The following is a 27,588-nucleotide window of genomic DNA, read 5'->3' on the forward strand; positions in this document are numbered from 1 at the left end:
ACTATGGACCCTCCTCTCTGCTTGATCAGAGCAGAGTTATTAAAACTATGGACCCTCCTCTCTGCTTGATCAGAGCAGAGTTATTAAAACTGTGGACCCTCCTCTCCGCTTGATCAGAGCAGAGTTATTAAAACTGTGGACCCTCCTCTCCGCTTGATCAGAGCAGAGTTATTAAAACTATGGACCCTCCTCTCCGCTTGATCAGAGCAGAGTTATTAAAACTATGGACCCTCCTCTCTGCTTGATCAGAGCAGAGTTATTAAAACTATGGACCCTCCTCTCTGCTTGATCAGAGCAGAGTTATTAAAACTATGGACCCTCCTCTCTGCTTGATCAGAGCAGAGTTATTAAAACTATGGACCCTCCTCTCTGCTTGATCAGAGCAGATATGTTCTAAATCCTTAGTTGGGGTGTCAGGATCTGGGGCTTTCATCCTGACTCTGATGTATTTAAGTCTCTCTGGTTGGTGTGTCTGTGTTTCTGTATGTCTCTGTGAATACACTCCCTCCCTCCCAGAGAGCAGTCTTCACACACACGGTGCACTCCCTCCCTCCCTCCCTCCCTCCCTCCCTCCCTCCCTCCCTTTTCCTCCCTCCCTCCCAGAGAGCAGTCTTCACACACACGGTGCACTCCCTCCCTCCCTCCCTCCCTCCCTCCCTCCCTCCCTCCCTCCCCTTCCCTCCCTCCCTCCCTCCCTCCCTCCCTCCCTCCCTCCCTCCCAAGCAGTCTTCACACACCGGTCCCTCCCTCCCTCCCTCCCTCCCCTCCCTCCCTCCCTCCCTCCTCCCTCCCTCCCTCCCTCCCTCCCTCCCTCCCTCCCAGAGAGCAGTCTTCACAGACGGCAGCTGAACGTTCACACTCTGGTCAGTCAGCATCCCTCCATGGCTTCCTGCTGTACCAGGAAGTGGTAAAGTAAAGTGCCGTTTAGAGCTGGTTGTACGTCCCAAATGGCACCCTATTCCCTACATAGTGCACTACTTTTGACCAGAGCCTATTGGCCACAGCGGAGGACTGTTAAGTGGAGGCAGAAAATAAAGGAAGCTGTCAATTAGAGTCTGGAGATGTTGCTGCTTCCTGTTACTACACTGGAAGGATGGGTGGTGGGTGTGTTGGTGTGTGTGTGTGTCTTGGTGTGTGGTGTTACAATGGGAGGATGGGCTGCTGCATTGAGAAAGCCTCCACATGCAAACCAAACACTGTCCGTCTGACTGAAACCCCCACAGATATACCCTCTGCAACTGACTGAAACCCCCACAGATATACCCTCTGCAACTGACTGAAACCCCCACAGATATACCCTCTGCAACTGACTGAAACCCCCACAGATATACCCTCTGCAACTGACTGAAACCCCCCTGCAGATTTACCTTCTGCAACTGACTGAAAACCCCACAGATTTACCCTCTGCAACTGACTGAAACCCCCACAGATTTACAATCTGCAACTGACTGAAACCCCCCCCGTAGATTTACCCTCTGCAACTGACTGAAACCCCCGCAGATTTACAATCTGTAACTGACTGAAACCCCCGCAGATTTATAATCTGTAACTGACTGAAACCCCCACAGATTTACAATCTGCAACTGACTGAAACCCCCACAGACTTACCATCTGCAACTGACTGAAACCCCCACAGATTTACCATCTGCAACTGACTGAAACCCCCACCGATTTACAATCTGCAACTGACTGAAACCCCCACAGATTTACAATCTGCCCACTGACTGAAACCCCCACAGATTTACCATCTGCAACTGACTGAAACCCCCACAGATTTACAATCTGCAACTGACTGAAACCCCCACAGATTTACAATCTGCAACTGACTGAAACCCCCACAGATTTACCATCTGCAACTGACTGAAACCCCCACAGATTTACAATCTGCAACTGACTGAAACCCCCACAGATTTACCATCTGCAACGGACTTAAACCCCCACAGATTTACCATCTGCAACGGACTGAAACCCCCACAGATTTACCATCTGCAACTGACTGAAACCCCCACAGATTTACAATCTGCCCACTGACTGAAACCCCCACAGATTTACCATCTGCAACTGACTGAAACCCCCACAGATTTACAATCTGCAACTGACTGAAACCCCCACAGATTTACAATCTGCAACGGACTGAAACCCCCACAGATTTACCATCTGCAACTGACTGAAACCCCCACAGATTTACAATCTGCCCACTGACTGAAACCCCCACAGATTTACCATCTGCAACTGACTGAAACCCCCACAGATTTACAATCTGCAACTGACTGAAACCCCCACAGATTTACAATCTGCAACTGACTGAAACCCCCACAGATTTACCATCTGCCCACTGACTGAAACCCCCACAGATTTACAATCTGCAACTGACTGAAACCCCCACAGATTTACAATCTGCAACTGACTGAAACCCCCACAGATTTACAATCTGCAACTGACTGAAACCCCCACAGATTTACAATCTGCAACTGACTGAAACCCCCACAGATTTACAATCTGCAAAACATGAGACGCTGCTTTCTTCTTTCCTTTCCTTTCTCTTCTCTTTCTCCCTACCTCCTTATTGGTTGGCTCTTTCTCCCTACCTCCTTATTGGTTGGCTCTTTCTCCCTACCTCCTTATTGGTTGGCTCTTTCTCTCTGTACACCTGCCGCTTTCTTTCTTCCTCTCCCCCTTTATAATTGTTTTATTTTTATTGTGTGTGTTTTGATGGGTGTGAGAAAACCGACAGCCTGTCTGTGTAATGCCATTGGGGATCTGGCCCTGGATCGATAAGCATGTTGCTGGTGGAATTAATGTGTGTCTGTGTGTGTGTGTGTGTGTGAGAGAGAGCGAGAGAGAGAGAGAAAGAGAGAGCATACACATCATATGTGTGTGTATCCACCGTGTTTAGCTAAAAAGATCATTCGAAAATTAGCATCCAGTTGTTTGTTAAATAGAAATACCGGTAGAGGATCTCTCCTCTCCTCTCCTCTCCTCTCCTCTCCTCTCCTCTCCTCTCCTCTCCTCTCCTCTCCTCTCCTCTCCTCTTCTCTTCTCCAGTGTAAAATCATCCTGTACTCCTAGCAGGTGCGTAGGAAGGCCTTATCTCCGAGGTCTCTGTGACGGGTGGAATTTTTCCCCTCCTCTCCATGATGTATAGGCCTCCCACGAGACGCAGTGAAGCGCAGTTTATTGCCTTCAAACGCACCGCAGCAGAGACAAAGACCAAAGTTGGTTTGACTGAACAGGCCAGCGATGCGATTTCACCCTCAAATAACTGATGACGAGGGATAGTCATTTTTCCAAGCATGTTGATAGAGGGGGAATCATAATGGGAAAATAAATAACAAATAATTGTGGTATTGCTTTTGAAAAATGAGCCCTCAGATGAAAAGCCTAATAGAAATCTACTGTATGTGTCTGTGAGACGGTGATGATGTCAGTAGTCTACTGTAGGATCTTCATTTGATCACATTTGTTCCAGAGATTTTTTCCTGCACCACTGGAAATGCAGATGAGCTTCATGATTTAGATACGTTTACTGAAAACCCGCACTAACACACGGTTATATTAACAGTGTTGCACTTTTCATGTAGCCTAATTTTGGCCAGCTAATAGCCTAACCACCGATCACGGAACATTATGGACTAAACGTTCAAATCCTGTTGCTGCAGGAATATTTTTGCTGCGATAATACTGGTCAAATTAAGATCCATGCGTCTGTAATTATCATTAGCTATTTGTGAGGTTGGATCATTTCTTCTTGCTACCAAAAACATCTCTATTGTTTTGGTAAATAGATTAAAATAAAGCTCAGTTTACCTTTCCTAAATGTAAATGTAATACTTCATATTATGAAGTGTCATTAGGAAAAATTGCTCTGTGGCCATTTTAATCCACAATTTCACATTAATAAAAACACCATTTCAGATAGAAGTGTGGTCAGTGGTGTATCTGCTCCTCACTCATCCATTTGAAAAGGGTGGGCCCTAACGGTGATTGTTGTCTCGTGGTTCGTGTCCCACTTGAACACTCTGATTCTGGGGATCATCTCAACTGAAACCCATTTCCACTGACTGCAGCCCCCCTGCCTGCCTCTGTCTGACTGGCCCTCTACCCCTCTCTCTGACTACTGGTGGGGCCTCATAGCCTCATGCCTCTCTCTCTCTGGTGCCCCCTGACTCTCTCCTCTCTCTCTGGTGCCCCCTGACTCTCTCCTCTCTCTCTGGTGCCCCCTGACTCTCTCCTCTCTCTCTGGTGCCCCCTGACTCTCTCCTCTCTCTCTGGTACTACCTCCTCTACGGCTTCTGCTGGGGCCTCATAGAACCTGTCTCTCTGTCTCTGTCTCTCTGTCTCTCTCTGTCTCTCTGTCTCTCTCTCTCTCTCTCTCTCTCTCTCTCTCTCTCTCTCTCTCTCTCTCTCTCTCTCTCTCTCTCTCTCTCTCTCTCTCTCTCTCTCTCTCTCTCTCTCTCTCTCTCTCTCTCTCTCTCTCTCTCTCTCTCTCTCTCAATTCAATTCAATTCAAAGGGCTTTATTGGCATGGGAAACATAAACTCAGCAAAAAAAGAAATGTCCTCTCATTGTCAACTGTGTTTATTTTCAGCAAACTTAACATGTGTAAATATTTGTATGAACATAACAAGATTCAACAACTGAGACATAAAGTTCCACAGACATGTGACTAACAGAAATCAAAAATAACAGTCAGTATCTGGTGTGGCCACCAGCTGCATTAAGTACTGTAGTGCATCTCCTCCTCATGGACTGCACCAGATTTGCCAGTTCTTGCTGTGAGATGTTACCCCTCTCTTCCACCAAGGCAGCTGCAAGTTCCCAGACATTTCTGGGGGGAAATGGCCCTTGCCCTCACCCTCCGATCCAACAGGTCCTAGACGTGCTCAATGGGATTGAGATCCGGGCTCTTCGCTGGCCATGGCAGAACACTGACATTCCTGTCTTGCAGGAAATCACACACAGAACGAGCAGTATGGCTGGTGGCATTGTCATGCTGGAGGGTCATGTCAGGATGAGCCTGCAGGAAGGGTACCACATGAGGGAGGAGGATGTCTTCCCTGTAACGCACAGCGTTGAGATTGCCTGCAATGACAACAAACTCAGTCCGATGATGCTGTGACACACCGCCCCAGACCATGACGGACCCTCCACCTCCAAATCGATCCCGCTCCAGAGTACAGGCCTCGGTGTAACGCTCATTCCTTCGACGATAAACGCGAATCCGACCATCACCCCTGGTGAGACAAAAGCGCGACTCGCCAGTGAAGAGCACTTTTTGCCAGTCCTGTCTGGTCCAGCGACGGTGGGTTTGTGCCCATAAGTGACGTTGTTGCCGGTGATGTCTGGTGAGGACCTGCCTTACAACAGTCCTACAAGCCCTCAGTCCAGCTTCTCTCAGCCTATTGCGGACAGTCTGAGCACTGATGGAGGGATTGTGCGTTCCTGTTGTAACTCGGGCAGTTGTTGTTGCCATCATGTACCTGTCCCGCAGGTGTGATGTTCGGATGTACCGATGTTGTTACACGTGTTCTGCCACTGCGAGGACGATTAGCTGTCCGTCCTGTCTCCCTGTAGCGCTGTTTTAGGCGTCTCACAGTACAGACATTGCAATTTATTGCCCTGGCCACATCTGCAGTCTTCATGCCTCCTTGCAGCATGCCTAAGGCACATTCACGCAGATGAGCAGGGACCCTGGGCATCTTTCTTTTGGTGTTTTTCAGAGTCAGTAGAAAGGCCTATTTAGTGTCCTACGTTTTCATAACTGTGACCTTAATTGCCTACCGTCTGTAAGCTGTTAGTGTCTTAACGACCGTTCCACAGGTGCATGTTCATTAATTGTTTATGGTTCATTGAACAAGCATGGGAAACAGTGTTTTAAACCCTTTACAATGAAGATTTGTGAAGTTATTTGGATTTCTACTAATTATCTTTGAAAGACAGGGTCCTGAAAAAGGGACGTTTCTTTTTTTGCTGAGTTTGTTTACATTACCAAAGCAAGTGAAAAAGACAGGAAATAAACAATGGAAATAAACAAGGGAGATAATCAATCAGATATGAGCAGTAAACATAAAACTCACAATCATTTAAAAAGAATATAAACTCTCTTTCTCTACATCTCTGTCTTTCTCTCATTCTGGCTGCCTCCTACCTCTTTACATTTACATTTATGTTTTTCCAGCAGCAGACTAGGATCGATAATGTCAAAAGCCGCACTGAAGTCTAACAAAACAGCCCCCACAATATTTTTTATTATCAGTTTCTCTCAGCCAATCACAGTTTCTCTCAGCCAATCATCAGTCATTTGTGTAAGTGCTGTGCTGGTTGAATGTCCTTCTCTATAAGCATGCTGAAAGTTTGTTGTCAATTTGTTTACTGTAAAATAGCATCGTATCTGGTCAAACACAATTTTTTACTGTACATCATCAATATTCGGTCTGGTTGCCTACTGCAGCAGAGAGATGGAGAGAGGAGCGTCTGCATCTATGACCCTCCGACTCAACTCCATCCCTTCTTCAAGTGGGGCGTTGCAGTTGTGAATCAGGGCAGCAGGTAGTCTAGACTAGACAGAGAGAGAGAGACTGTGTCGTGGCAGAGAGAGAGACTGTGTCGTGGCAGAGAGAGAGACTGTGTCGTGGCAGAGAGAGAGACTGTGTCGTGGCAGAGAGAGAGACTGTGTCGTGGCAGAGAGAGAGACTGTGTCGTGGCAGAGAGAGAGACTGTGTCGTGGCAGAGAGAGAGACTGTGTCGTGGCAGAGAGAGAGACTGTGTCGTGGCAGAGAGAGAGACTGTGTCGTGGCAGAGAGAGAGAGACTGTGTCGTGGCAGAGAGAGAGACTGTGTCGTGGCAGAGAGAGAGACTGTGTCGTGGCAGAGAGAGAGACTGTGTCGTGGCAGAGAGAGAGACTGTGTCGTGGCAGAGAGAGAGACTGTGTCGTGGCAGAGAGAGAGACTGTGTCGTGGCAGAGAGAGAGACTGTGTCGTGGCAGAGAGAGAGACTGTGTCGTGGCAGAGAGAGAGACTGTGTCGTGGCAGAGAGAGAGACTGTGTCGTGGCAGAGAGAGAGACTGTGTCGTGGCAGAGAGAGAGACTGTGTCGTGGCAGAGAGAGAGACTGTGTCGTGGCAGAGAGAGAGACTGTGTCGTGGCAGAGAGAGAGACTGTGTCGTGGCAGAGAGAGAGACTGTGTCGTGGCAGAGAGAGAGACTGTGTCGTGGCAGAGAGAGAGACTGTGTCGTGGCAGAGAGAGAGAGACTGTGTCGTGGCAGAGAGAGAGACTGTGTCGTGGCAGAGAGAGAGACTGTGTCGTGGCAGAGAGAGAGACTGTGTCGTGGCAGAGAGAGAGAGAGACTGTGTCGTGGCAGAGAGAGAGAGAGACTGTGTCGTGGCAGAGAGAGAGACTGTGTCGTGGCAGAGAGAGAGACTGTGTCGTGGCAGAGAGAGAGACTGTGTCGTGGCAGAGAGAGAGACTGTGTCGTGGCAGAGAGAGAGACTGTGTCGTGGCAGAGAGAGAGACTGTGTCGTGGCAGAGAGAGAGAGAGAGACTTTGTTATGGAGACATTGATACTCAGTGTCCCTCAGGCTTTAGAGAAAGTTTACTACCATCCATCAAACATATATAGGTTAAACGGGGCCGGGACTCAGGTGGAATAATCATTTGGCATAAGCAGGACTTAGCACTGAATGAAATGGAAAAAAAGGTACTATTGTGACGAGTGTGATGGAAGGAGGCAGGCGCAGGAGGGTAATCACCGAATACAGAGTTTATTCCTTCGTTGACACACACATGCACTCAAATAGCGATCAACGAAACAGGCACAGGGGAAACTCTCCTTCTTGGCAAATACACTGTAACGGTAGAATCCAAATATACATAGGCACAGGGGAAAATCTACCCTGGCAACAAAATGTTACGAGTAGCTCCACCGAGCTCCACTACTCTCACAACTAACAATCACCCACAAGGACAAGGGGCAGAGGGAACACTTATACACGGACTAATGAGGGGATTAGAACCAGGAGTGTGTGATTGACAGGACAAGACAGGTGTGTGGTTAGTAAGCCGGTGACGACGAACGCCGAAGCCTGCCCGAACAAGGAGGGGGAGGCAGCCTCGGTCGAACTATCCACATTTGGCTAAAACTTAACAAAGGTACAATCTATTGTGACAATGATGTATACATATGTGCAGCTTATGCTCCTCCTTCAGATTCAGTTTTTTGACAATCTCCATACAGAAATCATTCAATTTCAGTCAGAGGGTGAAGCGCTTCTTTGTGGAGATTTCAATGTGAGAACAGGTTCTGAGCGTGACTACACTGATGCGGGAGGTAACCACCACATATTTGGACACCCCTCCTTGTACAGTAGCCCAATTATAAATAATAGAAACAGTCCTGACCAAATACTGAACAAAAACGGGAAGGAGTTAGTGCATCTCTGTCGAGCCTTAGGCCTGTACATGCTTAATGGTAGAATCAGAGGGGACTCTTTAGGTCGGTTTACTTACTGCTCAGCTCTTGGGACAAGTATATTCGATTATGCCATCACTGACATGGACCCCTCCTCCATTAGTGCATTCACTGTCAGACCACAGACACCATTGTCAGATCACAGTCAACGTGTTTCTGAACAAATTAACCAGCAATACTGATTTAAAAGAAACAGTACAACTGAACCAATCGTACAGATGGGCTCCAAACAGTGTAGAGAAATCCACTGAAACAGTAAACTCAAATGAAATGATGAATTCTATTCAGGTCTTCAATAACTCACAATACCAAAACATTTTAAATTTTTTACATTTTACATTTTAGCAGACGCTCTTATTCAGAGCGACTTACAGGAGCAATTAGGGTTAAGTGCCTTGCTCAATGGGCACATCGACAGATTCTTCACCTAGTCAGCTCGGGGATTAGAACCAGCGACCTTTTCGTTTACTGGCACAACGCTCTTAACCACTAAGCTACCTGCCACAAAACAATAAAGAAGGTGTCCCTTTGGCCACTAGAGACATCAATTGCATATTCCAAAAAGTAACATCAAAAGCAAATCTTGTGTCTCCCGAGTGGCGCAGTGGTCTAAGGCACTGCATCGCAGTGCTAGCTGTGCCACTAGAGATCCTGGTTCGAATCCAGGCTCTGCTGTAGCCGGCCGCGACCGGGAGACCAATGGGGCGGCGCACAATTGGCCCAGCGTCGTCCAGGGTAGGGGAGGGAATGGCCGGTAGGGAGGTAGCTCAGTTGGTAGAGCATGGCGTTTGCAACGCCAGGGTTGTGGGTTCGATTCCCATGGGGTATGAAAATTAAAAAGAATAATGTATGCACTAACTGTAAGTCGCTCTGGATAAGAGCGTCTGCTAAATGACGTAAATGTAAATGTAAATGTAAGAAAACCAAAGAAATGCAACATCCGAAAAAAATAAAAAATAAACGTTTCAGAATTTGTTGGGGATAACGAATGTAAAAACAATGAGAGAAAACACCTGAAACATTATAAACACTGTCAACATGAACAGTTAAACATCCCAGAGCTACACTACGAATACTTTGAAACTCTGAAACATTATTACCATTCACTGAAATGCAATAAATTGAATTGTACCAATAAGACACTTTATTACATTTAAAACGCTATTTGACCAAAATCAGTTCTGGGACGTGTGAAGCAATTGAAGCACAATAAAACCACAAGAATTAGCCATACAAGATTGAGGAATTTGTAAAACTTATTTTGATAATCTATACAAAAATATCCCATAAAAAGTCTTACAACATAGAAATTCAAGAAACCTCTAACATCCTTGAATCAGGTCATTAAAAACAACTAAAATCCATAAGATTACCCAATAATCCAACAAGAACTACAGTACACTGAACACAAAAATATAAACGCAACATGCAACAATTACAAAGATTTTACTGAGTTAAGGAAAGGAAATCAGTCAATTGAAATAAATTCATTAGGCCCTATTCTATGGATTTCACATGACTGGGCAGGGGCACAGCCATGGGTGGGCCTGGGAGGGCATAGGCCCACCCACTTGGGAGCCAGGCCGAACCACTGGGGAGCCAGGCCCAGCCAATCAGAATGAGTTTTCCCCCCACAACAGGGCTTTATTACAGACAGAAGTACTCCCCCCGCTCTCGCCCTCTGATGATCCCACGGGTGAAGAAACCGGATGTGGAGGTCCTGGGCTGGCGTGGTTACACATGGTCTGCGGTTGTGAGGCCGGTTGGACGTACTGTCAAATTCTCTAAAACGACATTGGAGTTGGCGTATGGTACAGAAATGAACATTCACTCTGTTCACAATTCTGCCAATGGCCATCGAAGGTGAGCATTTGCCCACTGAAGTCAGTTGAGGCTCCAAACTGCAGTCCGGTCAAGACCCTGGTGAGGACGGCGAGCACGCAGATGAGCTTCCCTGAGACGTTTTCTGACAGTTTGTGCAGAAATTCTTTGGTTGTGCAAACCCACAGTTTAATCAGCTGTCCGGGTGGCTGGTCTCTCTCTCGCTCTCTCTCACTCTCTCCCCCCTCTTTGTTTCTTTCTTTCTGTCTTTCTTTGGGAGCTGGATTACAGGGCCCAGCTGGCCCCTGGGGCCCGGGTCAGCGGAGGGGAGGTAGGTGGGAGGATGGAGGGAGGAAAGGATGGATGGATGGATGGATGGATGACCAGGTGATTAAAAACTGACACAGGCGAGCCTCCTTGGAGAATGTGGTTGGTCACTGGCGTAGCGGGTTTGTTTCAGTAATCTGGTCGTGCTTCCTGCCCCCTAACCCCCACTCACCCCCAGGGAGGCCTGAGTGACACAGGAGGTAGGGAGGGTTTGCACGTTTGGGACAGTTCCATTGCTCAAGGCTGGACAAGCTCAATCAAGCACAGCTAAAGTATTTGAACTTCACTCAGATGAAAGAATGGGTCCAGACTAGACTCCAGGGTTGTAGTGGAACGACAGGAGGACGAAGGTAGAGAGGAAGGAGGGAGGGAGGTACTTTTTTGTACTTTAACTATTTGCATGTAATATGACATTTGAAATGTCTTTTATTATTTTGGAACTGTGAGTGTAATTTTTTACTGTAAAAAAATATATATAATTATTTCACTTACTTTGGCAGTGTAAACATATGTTTCCCATGCCAATAAAGCCCTTAAATGGAATTGAAATTGAATTGAGAGGGAGGAGGGATGGAGGTAGAGAGGAGGGAGGGAGGTAGAGAGGAGGGAGGGTAGGGAGGTAGAGAGGAGGGAGGGAGGTAGAGAGGAGGGAGGGGAGGGAGGTAGAGAGGAGGGGGAGGTAGAGGAGGGAGGAGGGAGGTAGAGAGGAGGGAGGTAGAGAGGAGGGAGGGGAGGGAGGTAGAGAGGAGGGAGGTAGAGAGGGAGGGAGGGAGGGAGGGAGGTAGAGAGGAGGGAGGGAGGTAGAGGAGGGAGGGAGGGAGGTGAGAGAGGAGGGAGGTAGGGAGGGTAAGGGTGGTAGAGAGGAGGGGAGGGAGGTAGAGAGGGAGGGAGAGAGGGAGGTAGAGAGGAGGAGGAGGAGGGAGGTAGAGAGGAGGGAGGGAGGGAGGCAGAGGGGAGGGGGAGGGAGGTAGAGAGGAGGGGAGGGAGGTAGAGGAGGAGGGAGGGGAGGAGGGAGGTAGAGAGGAGGGAGGTAGAGAGGAGGGAGGGGAGAGAGGTAGAGAGGAGGGAGGGGAGGGAGCGGGGGGAGCGGAGGGAGGTAGAGGGAAGGGAGGTAGAGGGGAGGGATGGAGGTAGAGAGGAGGGAGGTAGAGGGGAGGGAGGTAGAGAGGAGGGAGGTAGAGGGGAGGGAGGGAGGTAGAGAGGAGGGAGGTAGAGAGGAGGGAGGTAGAGAGGAGGGACAGGGGGAAGAAGAGTGACAGAGGGAGGAGGGACAGAGGGAGGCATGGTTAGATGGACCAGTCCTACTCCAGGGGTTAACAAGGCCAAATGGAAGCCATGTGTCACAGCTGACACAGGCCGTTTGACCTTGGAGGAGGTAGAGCAGGATCTCTCTCTCTCTCTCTCTCTCTCTCTCTCTCTCTCTCTCTCTCTCTCTCTCTCTCTCTCTCTGTCTCTGTCTCTCTCTCTCTCTCTCTCTCTCTCTCTCTGTCTCTCTCTCCTCTCTCTTCTCTCTCTCTCTGTCTCTCTGTCTCTCTCTCTCTCTCTCTCTGTCTCTCTGTCTCCCTCTCTCTCTCTCTCTCTCTCTCTCTCTCTCTCTCTCTCTCTGTCTGTCTCTCTCTCTGTCTGTCTGTCTGTCTGTCTGTCTGTCTGTCTGTCTGTCTGTCTCTCTTTCTGTCTCTCTCTGTCTCTCTCTGTCTCTCTCTCTCTCTCTCTCGCTCTCTATTCGGCCTGCCTGGGGTGGGGTGTGAGTTATGGCCTCTAGGTCTGTACCCCCCACACACACACTGCACCTATTAAGCAGATGCTCCACGTGATGACGAGTTGCTGTTGTTGTGCTGAACTTGTGTGCGTCATGTCGAGGTGGTCCGTTCCCTTGATTTCCACCAGAGCATCTCTCTCTCTCTCTCTCTCTGAATGATGACATTCGCTGCAGTAATAACATGGCCTGTTTTCTCTATGTACTACCTGGTTCAGATAGAACATCATCTGGACAGGGTTTTAGCCGTTTAGTTCTGACTGTCACCTCCGGGTCGCCATACCCTAGCTCAACACTAACCATTTTAATTAGGCTACTGAAATCATTCCAATCCCGATTTAAAAGGCAAATGCAGTTTAGCGTTATTAGCGGACTGACTTTAGGACCGTGCGGACGCCTGGGAGCGGGAGGGAAGGCTGTTTGCCTGGCTGGATGGCTTTGGGATTAGAGCATCGACGCAGCTGCAGTGAACAGCGCGATCTTTCTCTGTAGTGGAAGGCATGGCTAGGTAACTGCTGTTCGACTTGACATGAAACTAGACTTAGAGGTTTCATCCCAGGGCTGAGCCAGTGTGTAGCAGCTAATTATTGTATGACACGTGTTTGTAGAATGTTCAGTCCCCTATTGACTGAGGTGAATGAGGGGGTGAGGTGGGGAGGTAGTAGGTGTTGGGGGGGGGGGGTATTCTAGATGTAGCAGACCTCTGTTTTACCCCACTAGATCTAACTGCTAGTGGAAAAAAGAAACAATTTCTCTTTAAATATGTCAGTGGTCAATGTGGAGGTTAATTGAAACATAAAGGAACGTGTTCTCAGGGAGCCTGGAATTAATCAATCTGACCCTCACACACACACACACACACACACAAACACACACTCACTTCATCAAATGTAATTGGAGGAAAGTTGTCGATATGGCAACAAAAGTGCCTGCTCATCGAGCACAAGGCACAGAAGGCAGCAGACGTGTAGTGTGTGTAATGTGTGCGTGTGTGTGTGTGTGTGTGTGTGTGTGTTTAGTTTCAAGAAAGGAGAGAGAGGAGGAGGGGGGAGGAAAAGGAGGAGGGGAGGAGGAGGAGGGGTGTTTAGTTTCAAGAAAGGAGGAGAGAGGAGGGGAGGAGGGGGGAGGAGGTGAGAGAGGAGGAGAGGAGGAGGAGGTCCCAGTGGTGTTAGTTTTAAGAAAGAGTGAGGAGAGAGGAGGAGGAGGGGAGAGAGGAGGAGGGGGCGGGAAAAGGAGGAGGGAGGGGAGGAGGGGGGGTGTTTAGTTGTAAGAAAGAGGGGGAGGTGAGAGGGTATGAGAGATAATGTAGGGAGAGAGAGAGATGAGAGAGGGAGATGTAGAGAGTAGGAGGAAGAGAGGAGGAGGGGTATTTAGCTTAATTAATTAGCACTAGCAGAGATTAGCTCATTCTCACCTTTAAGCACCATTGATTCATTCTCCTGATCTTAATGAAAAGCTTGTTTTAATAGGTAATTCCAGGATAAGGGCTAAATGAACCAGCTGAATAAAAATGGGTGTAATAGTGAGGGGTTAGGGTTCACAAAGGGGACCCATAATGATGCTGCCCTCCCCAATAAGGCCTGATGAGATACTCAACCAAGGGACACAAAGGAACCAGGAGAAATGAGTGACATTAATTGTAGCAGGAAGGGGGTTGTGGGTTGTGTGTCTGTCTGGATTCCTTAGTTCCTGACTGTGTCACCCAGAGGGGTCGTGGGGGTGTGGCCAACAGCCTTCTCAACATTTGCATCTGGGCAAATTATGATGATAATATTTTTCAGTTGAAAGTATACCATTTTTCAATCTATTGACATCAATCACTCAAACTTTATTTACCACATTTCTATATAGACATAATGTGTGTGTTTAGTCTCTTATAGGGAGTATCCACTGAGCCTACCCATTGGCAAATGTGGCCTTCTCTGAATAAAAAAATAAATTAAAAAAATGTATGTTGAAACTAGGCTAAATGGTTGTTGAAAAACAGAAAGGAAAACGCTGCTCATACTCCCAGGTGATATTTCTTTATAACAACGTTTCCTCCCGTAGTTCGTCTACAACTCCAGCACCCTGGGAAAATAACTGGATGTTCTTCAGCTTTTGTACACGAACAGTCTTCTTGACATGATGTGTGTTTTAATTTGTGTTTCTACAGCGGGAACCTCCACTGACCCCGCAGCTCCGCCCCCACCCCCTTCTGAACCCCTTCCTGTGGAAACACAGGTCCCTACTGCCGAGGAGATGGAAGTCACAGACGATGACATCATAGCAGGTAGGAAAACACCTGGACACACACACACACACACACACACACACACACACACACACACACACACACACACACACACAGGACCTTGACCTGTAGACTGCACACATTCTCTCCCAGCACTTAAAGCTTAATCCCAGAACTAGATGTGTCTGGTTCTGTGGTCATGAAGATGGGCCATCAGTGGTTCAGTGGTCCAGTGTTTCTGTGTTTCAGTGGTCCAGTGTTTCAGTGGTCCAGTGTTTCAGTGGTCCAGTGGTCCTGTGTTTCAGTGGTCCAGTGTTTCAGTGGTCCAGTGGTCCAGTGTTTCAGTGGTCCAGTGTTTCAGTGTTTCAGTGGTCCAGTGGTCCAGTGTTTCAGGGGTCCAGTATTTCAGTGGTCCAGTGTTTCAGTGGTCCTGTGTTTCAGTGGTCCAGTGGTCCAGTGTTTCTGTGTTTCAGTGGTCCAGATGTTAGTATCCTGCATGGCCATTGAAGCACATGGGATTTCCAAAGCACCTTTAGACTCTAATTACTGAGTAACACAGTCCACAGTGTTGAGTTATGATAGGCCAGTAGTGTTGAGTTGTGATAGGCCAGTAGTGTTGAGTTATGATAGGCCGGTAGTGTTGAGTTATGATAGGCCAATAGTGTTGAGTTATGATAGGCCAATAGTGTTGAGTTATGATAGGCCAGTAGTGTTGAGTTATGATAGGCCAGTAGTGTTGAGTTATGATAGGCCAGTAGTGTTGAGTTATGATAGGCCAATAGTGTTGAGTTATGATAGGCCAGTAGTGTTGAGTTATGATAGGCCAGTAGTGTTGAGTTATGATAGGCCAATAGTGTTGAGTTATGATAGGCCAGTAGTGTTGAGTTATGATAGGCCAGTAGTGTTGAGTTATGATAGGCCAGTAGTGTTGAGTTATGATAGGCCGGTAGTGTTGAGTTATGATAGGCCAATAGTGTTGAGTTATGATAGGCCAATAGTGTTGAGTTATGATAGGCCAGTAGTGTTGAGTTATGATAGGCCAGTAGTGTTGAGTTATGATAGGCCAATAGTGTTGAGTTATGATAGGCCAATAGTGTTGAGTTATGATAGGCCAATAGTGTTGAGTGTATGATAGGCCAGTAGTGTTGAGTTATGATAGGCCAGTAGTGTTGAGTTATGATAGGCCAATAGTGTTGAGTTATGATAGGCCAGTAGTGTTGAGTTATGATAGGCCAATAGTGTTGAGTTATGATAGGCCAGTAGTGTTGAGTTATGATAGGCCAGTAGTGTTGAGTTATGATAGGCCAATAGTGTTGAGTTATGATAGGCCAGTAGTGTTGAGTTATGATAGGCCAGTAGTGTTGAGTTATGATAGGCCAGTAGTGTTGAGTTATGATAGGCCAGTAGTGTTGAGTTATGATAAGCCAGTAGTGTTGAGTTATGATAAGCCAGTAGTGTTGAGTTATGATAAGCCAGTAGTGTTGAGTTATGATAAGCCAGTAGTGTTGAGTTATGATAAGCCAGTAGTGTTTAGTTATGATAAGCCAGTAGTGTTTAGTTATGATAGGCCAGTAGTGTTGAGTTATGATAGGCCAGTAGTGTTGAGTTATGATAGGCCAGTAGTGTTGAGTTATGATAGGCCAGTAGTGTTGAGTTATGATAGGCCAGTAGTGTTGAGTTATGATAGGCCAGTAGTGTTGAGTTATGATAGGCCAGTAGTGTTGAGTTATGATAGGCCAGTAGTGTTGAGTTATGATAGGCCAGTAGTGTTGAGTTATGATAGGCCAGTAGTGTTGAGTTATGATAGGCCAGTAGTGTTGAGTTATGATAGGCCAGTAGTGTTGAGTGACAGTCCTAACCGTCTCAGTGCTCTGGTCGACAGTAGTGCACTGTAAGGGATAGGATGCCATTTTGAGTCACACACTCAGACCATAAGAGTGACCAGTCCAGCAGATAGCCTAGCCATGCAGAGAGAGGAGCAGCCTATTGACAAATATTGACACATATTGTGTTCTAGAGTGTAAAGGAAGATTGAGGAAGAGAATCTCTCTGTTTTACACACTGGTCAGTTTATAGAGGTCATGTGAGTAATCAGCTGGGTTGTGAACCAGCCACTTGTCACTTCATTACTCTGTGAAGTTTCAGTTCGACCCGTCAGGGTTGGATTGGACTATGGATTATCAGGCACTTAATAGCAACCTTTAGACAGCATGGGCTGTATCCCAAATGGCACCCTAATCACTATAGAGTGCACTACTTTTGACGTGGGTGTGTGTGTTGCTGGAGGGATCTTCCAGTCCGTCTTTCGTCACCTGCCTGTTCTCATGAGAGCACTAATTGGAGGCATTGACACACACACACACACACACACACACACACACACACACACTTTCACCTGACTGAACACAGTCAAACTGCCAGGCAAGGACTAACGTGAGAAATGTATTAGCTCACTAGGAATAGGCTGCCGCCCTACCACTCTACCACCCTACCACTCGACCACCCTACCACCCTACCACTCGACCACCCTACCACTCTACCACTCTACCACTCTACCACCCTACCACCCGACCACCCTACCACCCTACCACTCTACCACCCTACCACCCTACCACTCTACCACTCTACCACCCTACCACCCTACCACTCTACCACTCTACCACCCTACCACCCTACCACACTACCACTCGACCACCCTACCACTCGACCACCCTACCACTCTACCACCCGACCACGCTACCACCCGACCACCCTACCACCCTACCACTACCACTCTACCACTACCACCCCTACCACCCGACCACCCTACCACTCTACCACCCTACCACCCTACCACCCTACCACTCTACCACCCTACCACCCTACCACCCTACCACCCTACCACCCTACCACTCTACCACTCTACCACTCTACCACTCGACCACTCGACCACTCGACCACTCGACCACTCAACCACTCTACCACTCTTCCATAATATCCCCCTACCACTCTTCCATAATACCCCCCTACCACTCTACCACTCTACCACTCGACCACTCGACCACTCTACCACTCTACCACTCTACCACTCTACCACTCAACCACTCAACCACTCAACCACTCTACCACTCGACCACTCTACCACTCTTCCATAATACCCCCCTACCACTCTTCCATAATATCCCCCTACCACTCAACCACTACCACTCTACCCCCTGCCAGCCCCTATCACCCCTGCCAGCCCCTATCACCCCCTGCCAGCCCCCTATCACCCCCCTGCCAGCCCCTATCCCCCCCTGCCAGCCCCTATCACCCCCTGCCAGCCCCTATCACCCCCTGCCAGCCCCTATCACCCCCTGCCAGCCCCTATCACCCCCTGCCAGCTCTCTTTTCCTCACGTCCTTCTGTTTTTTTATGCTTAACCATGCAGGGGAACAGACAGAGGGAACAGACAGAGGGAACAGACAGAGGGAACAGACAGAGGGAACAGACAGAGGGAACAGACAGAGGGAACAGACAGAGGGAACAGACAGAGGGAACAGACAGAGGGGAACAGACAGAGGGAGAGACAGACAGAGAGGGAACAGACAGAGGGAACAGACAGAGGGAACAGACAGAGGGGAACAGACAGAGAGGGAACAGACAGAGGGAACAGACAGAGGGAACAGACAGAGGGAACAGACAGAGAGGGAACAGACAGAGGGAACAGACAGAAGGAACAGACAGAAGGAACAGACAGAGGGAACAGACAGAGGGAACAGACAGAGGGAACAGACAGAGGGAACAGACAGAGGGGAACAGACAGAGGGGAACAGACAGAGAGGGAACAGACAGAGAGGACGGACAGACAGAGAGGGAACAGACAGAGGACAGACAGGAGGGAACAGACAGAGGGAACAGACAGAGAGGGAACAGACAGAGGGAACAGACAGAGGGAACAGACAGAGAGGGAACAGACAGAGGAACAGACAGAGGGAACAGACAGAGGGAACAGACAGAGAGGGAACAGACAGAGGAACAGACAGAGGGAACAGACAGAGAGGGAACAGACAGAGGAACAGACAGAGGGAACAGACAGAGGGAACAGACAGAGAGGGAACAGACAGAGGGAACAGACAGAGAGGGAACAGACAGAGGGAACAGACAGAGAGGAACAGACAGAGGGAACAGACAGAGGGAACAGACAGAGGAGGGAACAGACAGAGAGGGAGCAGACAGAGGGAACAGACAGAGGGAAGCAGACAGAGGGAACAGACAGAGGGAACAGACAGAGGGAACAGACAGAGAGGAACAGACAGAGAGGGAACAGACAGAGAGGGAACAGACAGAGAGGGAACAGACAGAGAGGGAACAGGCAGAGGAAACAGACAGAGGGAACAGACAGAGAGGGAACAGACAGAGAGGAACAGACAGAGAGGGAACAGACAGAGGAACAGACAGAGAGGAACAGACAGAGGGGACAGACAGAGAGGGAACAGACAGAGGGAAGGGCAGACAGAGGGAACAGACAGAAGGGAACAGACAGAGGGAACAGACAGAGAGGGAACAGACAGAGGGAACAGACGAGAGGGAACAGACAGAGGGGAACAGACAGAGGGAACAGACAGAGAGGGAACAGACAGAGGGAACAGACAGAGGGAACAGACAGAGGGGAACAGACAGAGGGGAACAGACAGAGAGGAACAGACGAGAGGGAACAGACAGAGGGAACAGACAGAGGGGAACAGACAGAGGGAACAGACAGAGGGAACAGACAGAGAGGGAACAGACAGAGGGAACAGACAGAGAGGGAACAGACAGAGGAACAGACAGAGGGAACAGACAGAGAGGGAACAGACAGAGGGGGAACAGACAGAGGGAACAGACAGAGGGAACAGACAGAGGGAACAGACAGAGGGAACAGACAGAGGGAACAGACAGAGGGAACAGACAGAGGGAACAGACAGAGGGAACAGACAGAGAGGGAACAGACAGAGGGAACAGACAGAGAGGGAACAGACAGAGGGAACAGACAGAGAGGGAACAGACAGAGAGGGAACAGACAGAGGGAACAGACAGAGGGAACAGACAGAGGGAACAGACAGAGAGGGAACAGACAGAGGGAACAGACAGAGGGAACAGACAGAGAGGGAACAGACAGAGGGAACAGACAGAGGGAACAGACAGAGAGGGAACAGACAGAGGGAACAGACAGAGGGAACAGACAGAGAGGGAACAGACAGAGAGGGAACAGACAGAGAGGGAACAGACAGAGAGGGAACAGACAGAGAGGGAACAGACAGAGAGGGAACAGACAGAGAGGGAACAGACAGAGGGGAACAGACAGAGAGGGAACAGACAGAGAGGGAACAGACAGAGGGAACAGACAGAGGGAACAGACAGAGGGAACAGACAGAGGGAACAGACAGAGGGAACAGACAGAGGGAACAGACAGAGGGAACAGACAAGGGAACAGACAGAGGGAGACAGACAGAGGAACAGACAGAGAGGGAACAGACAGAGAGGGAACAGACAGAGGAACAGACAGAGAGGGAACAGACAGAGGGAACAGACGAGAGGGAACAGACAGAGGGACAGACAGAGGAACAGACAGAGAGGGAACAGACAGAGGGAACAGACAGGAACAGCAGAGAGGGAACAGACAGAGAGGGAGAACAGACAGAGGGAACAGACAGAGGGAACAGACAGAGAGGGAACAGACAGAGGGAACAGACAGAGGGAACAGACAGAGGGAACAGACAGAGGGAACAGACAGAGAGGGAACAGACAGAGGGAACAGACAGAGGGAACAGACAGAGGGAACAGACAGAGAGGGAACAGACGAGGGGAACAGACAGAGGGAACAGACAGAGAGGGGAACAGACAGAGGAACAGACAGAGGGAACAGACAGAGGGAACAGACAGAGGAACAGACAGAGGGAACAGACAGAGGAACAGACAGAGGGAACAGACAGAGAGGGAACAGACAGAGGGAACAGACAGAGAGGGAACAGACAGAGGAACAGACAGAGGGAACAGACAGAGAGGGAACAGACAGAGAGGAACAGACAGAGAGGGAACAGACAGAGAGGGAACAGACAGAGGGAACAGACAGAGAGGGAACAGACAGAGGGAACAGACAGAGAGGGAACAGACAGAGGGAACAGACAGAGGGAACAGACAGAGGGAACAGACAGAGGGAACAGACAGAGGGAACAGACAGAGGGAACAGACAGAGGGAACAGACAGAGGGAACAGACAGAGAGGGAACAGACAGAGAGGGAACAGACAGAGAGGAACAGACAGAGAGGGAACAGACAGGGAACAGAGAGAGGAACAGACAGAGGGGGAACAGACAGAGAGGGAACAGACAGAGGGAACAGACGAGAGGGAACAGACAGAGGGAACAGACAGAGGGAACAGACAGAGGGAACAGACAGAGGGAACAGACAGAGGGGAACAGACAGAGGGAACAGACAGAGGGAACAGACAGAGAGGGAACAGACAGAGGGAACAGACAGAGAGGGAACAGACAGAGGGAACAGACAGAGGGAACAGACAGAGGAACAGACAGAGGGAACAGACAGAGGGAACAGACAGAGAGGGAACAGACAGAGGGAACAGACAGAGGAACAGACAGAGGGAACAGACAGAGAGGGAACAGACAGAGGGGAACAGACAGAGAGGGAACAGACAGAGAGGGAACAGACAGAGAGGAACAGACAGAGGAACAGACAGAGGGAACAGACAGAGGGAACAGACAGAGAGGGAACAGACAGAGGGAACAGACAGAGAGGGAACAGACAGAGGGAACAGACAGAGGGAACAGACAGAGGGAACAGACAGAGGGAACAGACAGAGGAGCAGACAGAGGGAAGAGACAGAGGGAACAGACAGAGAGGGAACAGACAGAGGGGGAACAGACAGAGGGGGAACAGACAGAGAGGGAACAGACAGAGAGGGAACAGACAGAGAGGGAACAGACAGAGGGGGAACAGACAGAGGGAACAGACAGAGAGGAACAGACAGAGAGGAACAGACAGAGGAACAGACAGAGGGGAACAGACAGAGAGGAACAGACAGAGAGGGAACAGACAGAGGGGAACAGACAGAGGGAACAGACAGAGAGGGAACAGACAGAGAGGGAACAGACAGAGGGAACAGACAGAGGGAACAGACAGAGAGGGAACAGACAGAGAGGGAACAGACAGAGGGAACAGACAGAAGTCAGACACACTAACATTTTGAACATACAGTGCCTTGCAAAAGTATTCATCCCCCTTGGCGTTGTTCCTATTTTGTTGCATTACAACCTGTAATTTAAATGGATTTTTATTTGGATTTCATGTAATGGACATACACAAAATAGTCCAAATTGGTGAAGTGAAATGAAAAAAATAACTTGTTTCAAAAAATTATACAAAATAAATAACGGAAAAGTGGTGCGCGCATATGTATTCACCCCCTTTGCTATGTAGCCCGTAAATAAGATCGGTGCAACCAATTACCTTCAGAAGTAACATAATTAGTTAAATAAAGTCCACCTGTGTGCAATCTAAGTGTCACATGATCTGTCACATGATCTCAGTATATATACACCTGTTCTGAAAGGCCCCAGAGTCTGCAACACCACTAAGCATGGGGCACCACCAAGCAAGCGGCACCATGAAGACCAAGGAGCTCTCCAAACAGGTCAGGGACAAAGTTGTGGAGAAGTACAGATCAGGGTTGGGTTATAAAATAATATCTGAAACTTTGAACATCCCACGGAGCACCATTAAATCCATTATTTTAAAATGGAAAGAATTTGGCACCACAACAAACCTGCCAAGAAAGGGCCGCCCACCAAAACTCATGGACCAAGCAAGGAGGGCATTAATCAGAGAGGCAACAAAGAGACCAAAGATAACCCTGAAGGAGCTGCAAAGCTCCACAGCGGAGATTGGAGTATCTGTCCATAGGACCACTTTAAGCCGTACACTCCACAGAGCTGGGCTTTACGGAAGAGTGGCCAGAAACAAGCCATTGCTTAAAGAAAAAAATAAGCAAACACGTTTGGTGTTCGCCAAAAGGCATGTGGGAGACTCCCCAAACATATGGAAGAAGGTACTCTGGACAGATGAGACTAAAATTGAGCTTTTTGGCCATCAAGGAAAACGCTATGTCTGGCGCAAACCCAACACCTCTCATCACCCCGAGAACACCATCCCCACTGTGAAGCATGGTGGTGGCAGCATCATGCTATGGGGATGTTTTTCATTGGCAGGGACTGGGAAACTGGTCAGAATTGAAGGAATGATGGATGGTGCTAAATACAGGGAAATTCTTGAGGGAAACCTGTTTCAGTCTTCCAGAGATTTGAGACTGGGACGGAGGTTCACCTTCCAGCAGGACAATGACCCTAAGCATACTGCTAAAGCAACACTCAAGTGGTTTAAGGGAAAACATTTAAATGTCTTGGAATGGCCTAGTCAAAGCCCAGACCTCAATCCAATTGAGAATCTGGGGTATGACTTAAAGATTGCTGTACACCAGCGGAACCCATCCAACTTGAAGGAGCTGGAGCAGTTTTGCCTTGAAGAATGGGCAAAATCCCAGTGGCTAGATGTGCCACGCTTATAGAGACATACCCCATGAGACTTGCAGCTGTAATTGCTGCAAAAAGGTGGCTCTACAAAGTATTGACTTTGGGGGGGGTGAATAGTTATGCACGCTCAAGTAACTGTTTTTTTGTCTTATTTCTTTCGTTTGTTTCACACAAAAAAAAACATGTAGCATCTTCAAAGTGGTAGGCATGTTGTGTAAATCAAATGATACAAACCCCCAAAAAATCCATTTTAATTCCAGGTTGTAAGGCAACAAAATAGGAAAAATGCCAAGGGAGGTGAATACTTTCGCAAGCCACTGTATGGACACATATTGCATGCATTATCCCACACATGCACGCACGTACAGTTGAAGTCAGAAGTTTACATACACTTAGGTTGGAGTCATTAAAACGCGTTTTTCAACCACTCCACACATTTCTTGTTAACAAACTATAGTTTTGGCAAGTCGGTTAGGACATCTACTTTGTGCATTACACAAGTAATTTTTTCAACAATTGTTTACAGACAGATTATTTCACTTATAATTCACTGTATCACAATTCCAGTGGGTCAGAAGTTTACATACACTAAGTTGACTGTGCCTTTAAACAGCTTGGAAGATTCCAGAAAATGATGTCATGGCTTTAGAAGCTTCTGATAGGCTAATTGACATAATTTCAGTCAATTTGAGGTGTACCTGTGGATGTATTTCAAGGCCTACCTTCAAACTCAGTGCCTCTTTGCTTGACATCAAGGGAAAATCTAAAGAAATCAGCCAAGACCTCAGAAAAAAAATGGTAGACCTCCACAAGTCTGGTTCATCCTTGGGAGCAATTTCCAAACGCGTGAAGGTACCACGTTCATCTGTACAAACAATAGTACGCATGTATAAACACCATGGGACCATGCAGCCGTCATACCGCTCAGGAAGGAGACGCGTTCTGTCTCTTAGAGATGCACGTACTTTGGTGCGAAAAGTGCAAATCAATCCCAGAACAACAGCAAAGGACCTTGTGAAGATGCTGGAGGAAACAGGTACAAAAGTATCTATATCCACAGTAAAACGAGTCCTATATCGACATAACCTGAAAGGCCGCTCAGCAAGGAAGAAGCCACTGCTCCAAAACCGCCATAAAAAAGGCAGACTACGGTTTGCAACTGCACATGGGGACAAAGATTGTACTTTTTGGAGAAATGTCCTCTGGTCTGATGAAACAAAAATATAACTGTTTGGCCATAATGCCCATCGTTATGTTTGGAGGAAAAAGGGGGACGCTTGCAAGCCGAAGAACACCATCCCAACGTGAAGCACGGGGGTGGCAGCATCATGCTGTGGGGGTGCTTTGCTGCAGGAGGGACTGGTGCACTTCACAATATAGATGGCATCATGAGGAAGGAAAATTATGTGGATATATTGAAGCAACATCTCAAGACATCAGTCAGGAAGTTAAAGCTTGGTCGCAAATGGGTCTTCCAAATGGACAATGACCCCAAGCATGCTTCCAAAGTTGTGCCAAAATGGCTTAAGGACAACAAAGTCAAGGTATTGGAGTGGCCATCACAAAGCCCTGACCTCAATCCTATAGAACATTTGTGGGCAGAACTGAAAAAGCGTGTGCGAGCAAGGAGGCCTACAAACCTGACTCAGTTACACCAGCTCTGTCAGGAGGAATGGGCCAAAATTCACCCAACTTATTGTGGGAAGCTTGTGGAAGGCTACCCAAAACGTTTGACCCAAGTTAAACAATTTAAAGGCAATGCTACCAAATACTAATTGAGTGTATGTAAACTTCTGACCCACTGGGAATGTGATGAAATAAATAATTCTCTCTACTACTTAAAATAAAGTGGTGATCCTAACTGACCTAAAACAGGGAATTTTTACTAGGATTAAATGTCAGGAATTGTGAAAAACTGAGTTTAAATGTATTTGGCTAAGGTGTATGTAAACTTCCGACTTCAGCTGTAAATTATTTTAGTAGCAGGACACTGTAAAGTCATTATTCCACTGAAGAGTATGATCAGTACATAATCAGACAATCTAGCAGATGTGTGTATGAAAATGTATACACTCACTAACTGTAAGTCGCTCTGGATAAGAGCGTCTGCTAAATGACTAAAATGTAAATGTATGTGTGTCTCCATGGTTTACACGCCTATGGAAATCTTAAAGGCTTTACTAGTGCTGTTCAGGGTAACTGAAAATACTCTGTTCTGTTCTGTTTAGATATGATCAGAGTTATCTTATTCATGACTTAGGTACTTGCGGTTGTGTGATTTTTGTCAGTGTGAAACTGAACCATGTTTCCCTCCTTTGAGATGTTGCTCTAACGAAGCCAATCCCAGGAAATAGATCAAGTGGACATAGTCTCTAACTCTACCAGCTTGCCCTGTTTCTCAATATTTACACAGTTTGTTCTGTAAATAAGTAATGGGTGGTGTTAACTTCAGATTTAAAGATATGGGATTTGACTGACGAGAGAGAGAGAGAGAGAGAGAGAGAGAGAGAGAGAGAGAGAGAGAGAGAGAGAGAGAGAGAGAGAGAGAGAAGAGAGAGAGAGAGAGTTCGTAGCGCGACACCCCCAAAGCCAGCCAGCCCCCGACGTCTCTGTTTTAGTAATCCGGCTAACAGATGTAATACCGCCAAAAGAAATGGAGAAACACATTGTCAATATGTGAAAAATGAGAGCTGAAAAATGATAAATTGTCTAGCATGTATGAGTTATTGACTGGTCTACAGCAAGCCAGCCTGTCCGGCCTGAGAGCTTATGTTTGTTTTCAATAACGCCGGGCCATGCAGTGATTGCTTCCAATGCTCGCTCACTGACTCACTACCTTTGTGCAGCGTTAACACCCGGCTGTGTGGGTGAACCTCTGAGACTCAACTTGCAGGAATTCCATGAAAATGTTTTATTGTTTTGAGGCGATGTACAGCCGTGTGGTCAGGCATCGCTTCATATCCTCTGGTTAGGGAAAGAGGAACAGTCAATGCCAGGGTTCCCCAACTAGCGGCCCGCGGGCCGAATTTGGACCACGGGTGATTTTATTTGGATTTATTCTTTTTTTTTTTTTTTTTGAATTGTTGGACATAAAAGGCTGTAAAAACAAACACGAAATCAGCTCCAAGTGATTTACATTTTGGAAATCTGTTCCGAATGACTAAAATGTAAAATGATCCCTGGCCTTGGTTTAGATGTGTGTGTGTACTGATGGAAGGGTGGGTTATTGGGATTATTAATGCTCTTTATAGCAGCAACGGAGGACAGAGGTGTCCACCCAGTGTTTGTGTACAGGGATGCTCTCTCTCCCTGAGTCCCCCTACCTCCACCTGCAGTCAGAAGGAATGTGTCTCCTCTCCTCTCCTCTCCTCTCCTCTCCTCTCCTCTCCTCTCCTCTCCTCTCCTCTCCTCTCTCTCCTCTCCTCTCCTCTCCTCTCCTCTCCTCTCCTCTCTCTCTCCTCTCCTTTCCTCTCCTTTCCTCTCCTCTCCTCTCCTCTCCTCTCCTTTCCTCTCCTCTGCTCTCCTCTCCTCCCCCTCCTCTCCTCCTTCCTCCCCCTCCTCTCCTCTCCTTCCTTCCTTCCTCCTCTCCTCTCCTCTCCTCTCCTCTCCTCTCCTCTCCTCTCCTCTCCTCCCTCCTCTCCTCTCCTCTCCTCTCCTTCCTCCCCCTCTCCTCTCCTCTCCTCTCCTCTCTAAAGACTGCTAAACACGACCCATCAGCCTAGCTAGTGCAGAGCAGGAGATATTAGACCTGTTTGTCTCATCAGCCTAGCTAGAGCAGAGCAGGAGATATGAACACAGGCCTCTCCGTGAGAAGAGAAGAGACAGTCAGTGGTGGGATTGTTTTGTTGTTGTTTACCGTCTGCCCTGAGCCTCTCTCTGTCAGGGTATTAGCCTATAGGGCTCTGGTTAAAGTAGTGCACTATGTAGGGAATAGGGTGCCATTTGGAACACAGCCTGTATCAGCAGATCCTCTAACAGATACACGTACAGCTATAGGAGAGAGAGAGGGGGGAGCGGAGGAGGTAAAGTCAATGGGATTTGACAGAATTAAGTACACACTATTGTCCTCTATGACAGCTGTCCAATGCATGCTGCTAGGTGGTGGGCTCCGGTTGCCATCTATTTCCGATAGTGATACAATAAATGTCTCTACTCTGGTTTCACCGCTGTTACTGTACAGTACATAGACAGGCTCTCTCCCCCCTCTCAGTTGTCCCCCATAGACAGGCTCTCTCTCCCCTCTCAGTTGTCCCCCATAGACAGGCTCTCTCCCCCTCTCAGTTGTCCCCCCATAGACAGGCTCTCTCCCCCTCTCAGTTGTCTCCAATAGACAGGCTCTCTCCCCCCCTCTCAGTTGTCCCCCCATAGACAGGCTCTCTCTCCCCTCTCAGTTGTCCCCCATAGACAGGCTCTCTCTCTCCCCTCTCAGTTGTCCCCCAT

At 48.0% G+C, this 27,588-nt stretch overlaps 1 protein-coding gene across 1 annotated transcript in view; it reads left to right on the top strand.

The window, feature by feature from the left end:
* Positions 1–27,588, top strand: part of LOC121581917 (WD repeat-containing protein 7-like) — a 380,643-nt gene that overhangs the window by 144,516 nt on the left and 208,539 nt on the right. Inside the window, 1 exon segment of the mRNA XM_041897319.2 lies at positions 14,526–14,642. Coding sequence (XP_041753253.2) covers positions 14,526–14,642 — 117 coding nt within the window.

The sequence above is a fragment of the Coregonus clupeaformis genome, chromosome 15 (assembly GCF_020615455.1).
Source record: "Coregonus clupeaformis isolate EN_2021a chromosome 15, ASM2061545v1, whole genome shotgun sequence".
NCBI lineage: Eukaryota > Metazoa > Chordata > Actinopteri > Salmoniformes > Salmonidae > Coregonus > Coregonus clupeaformis.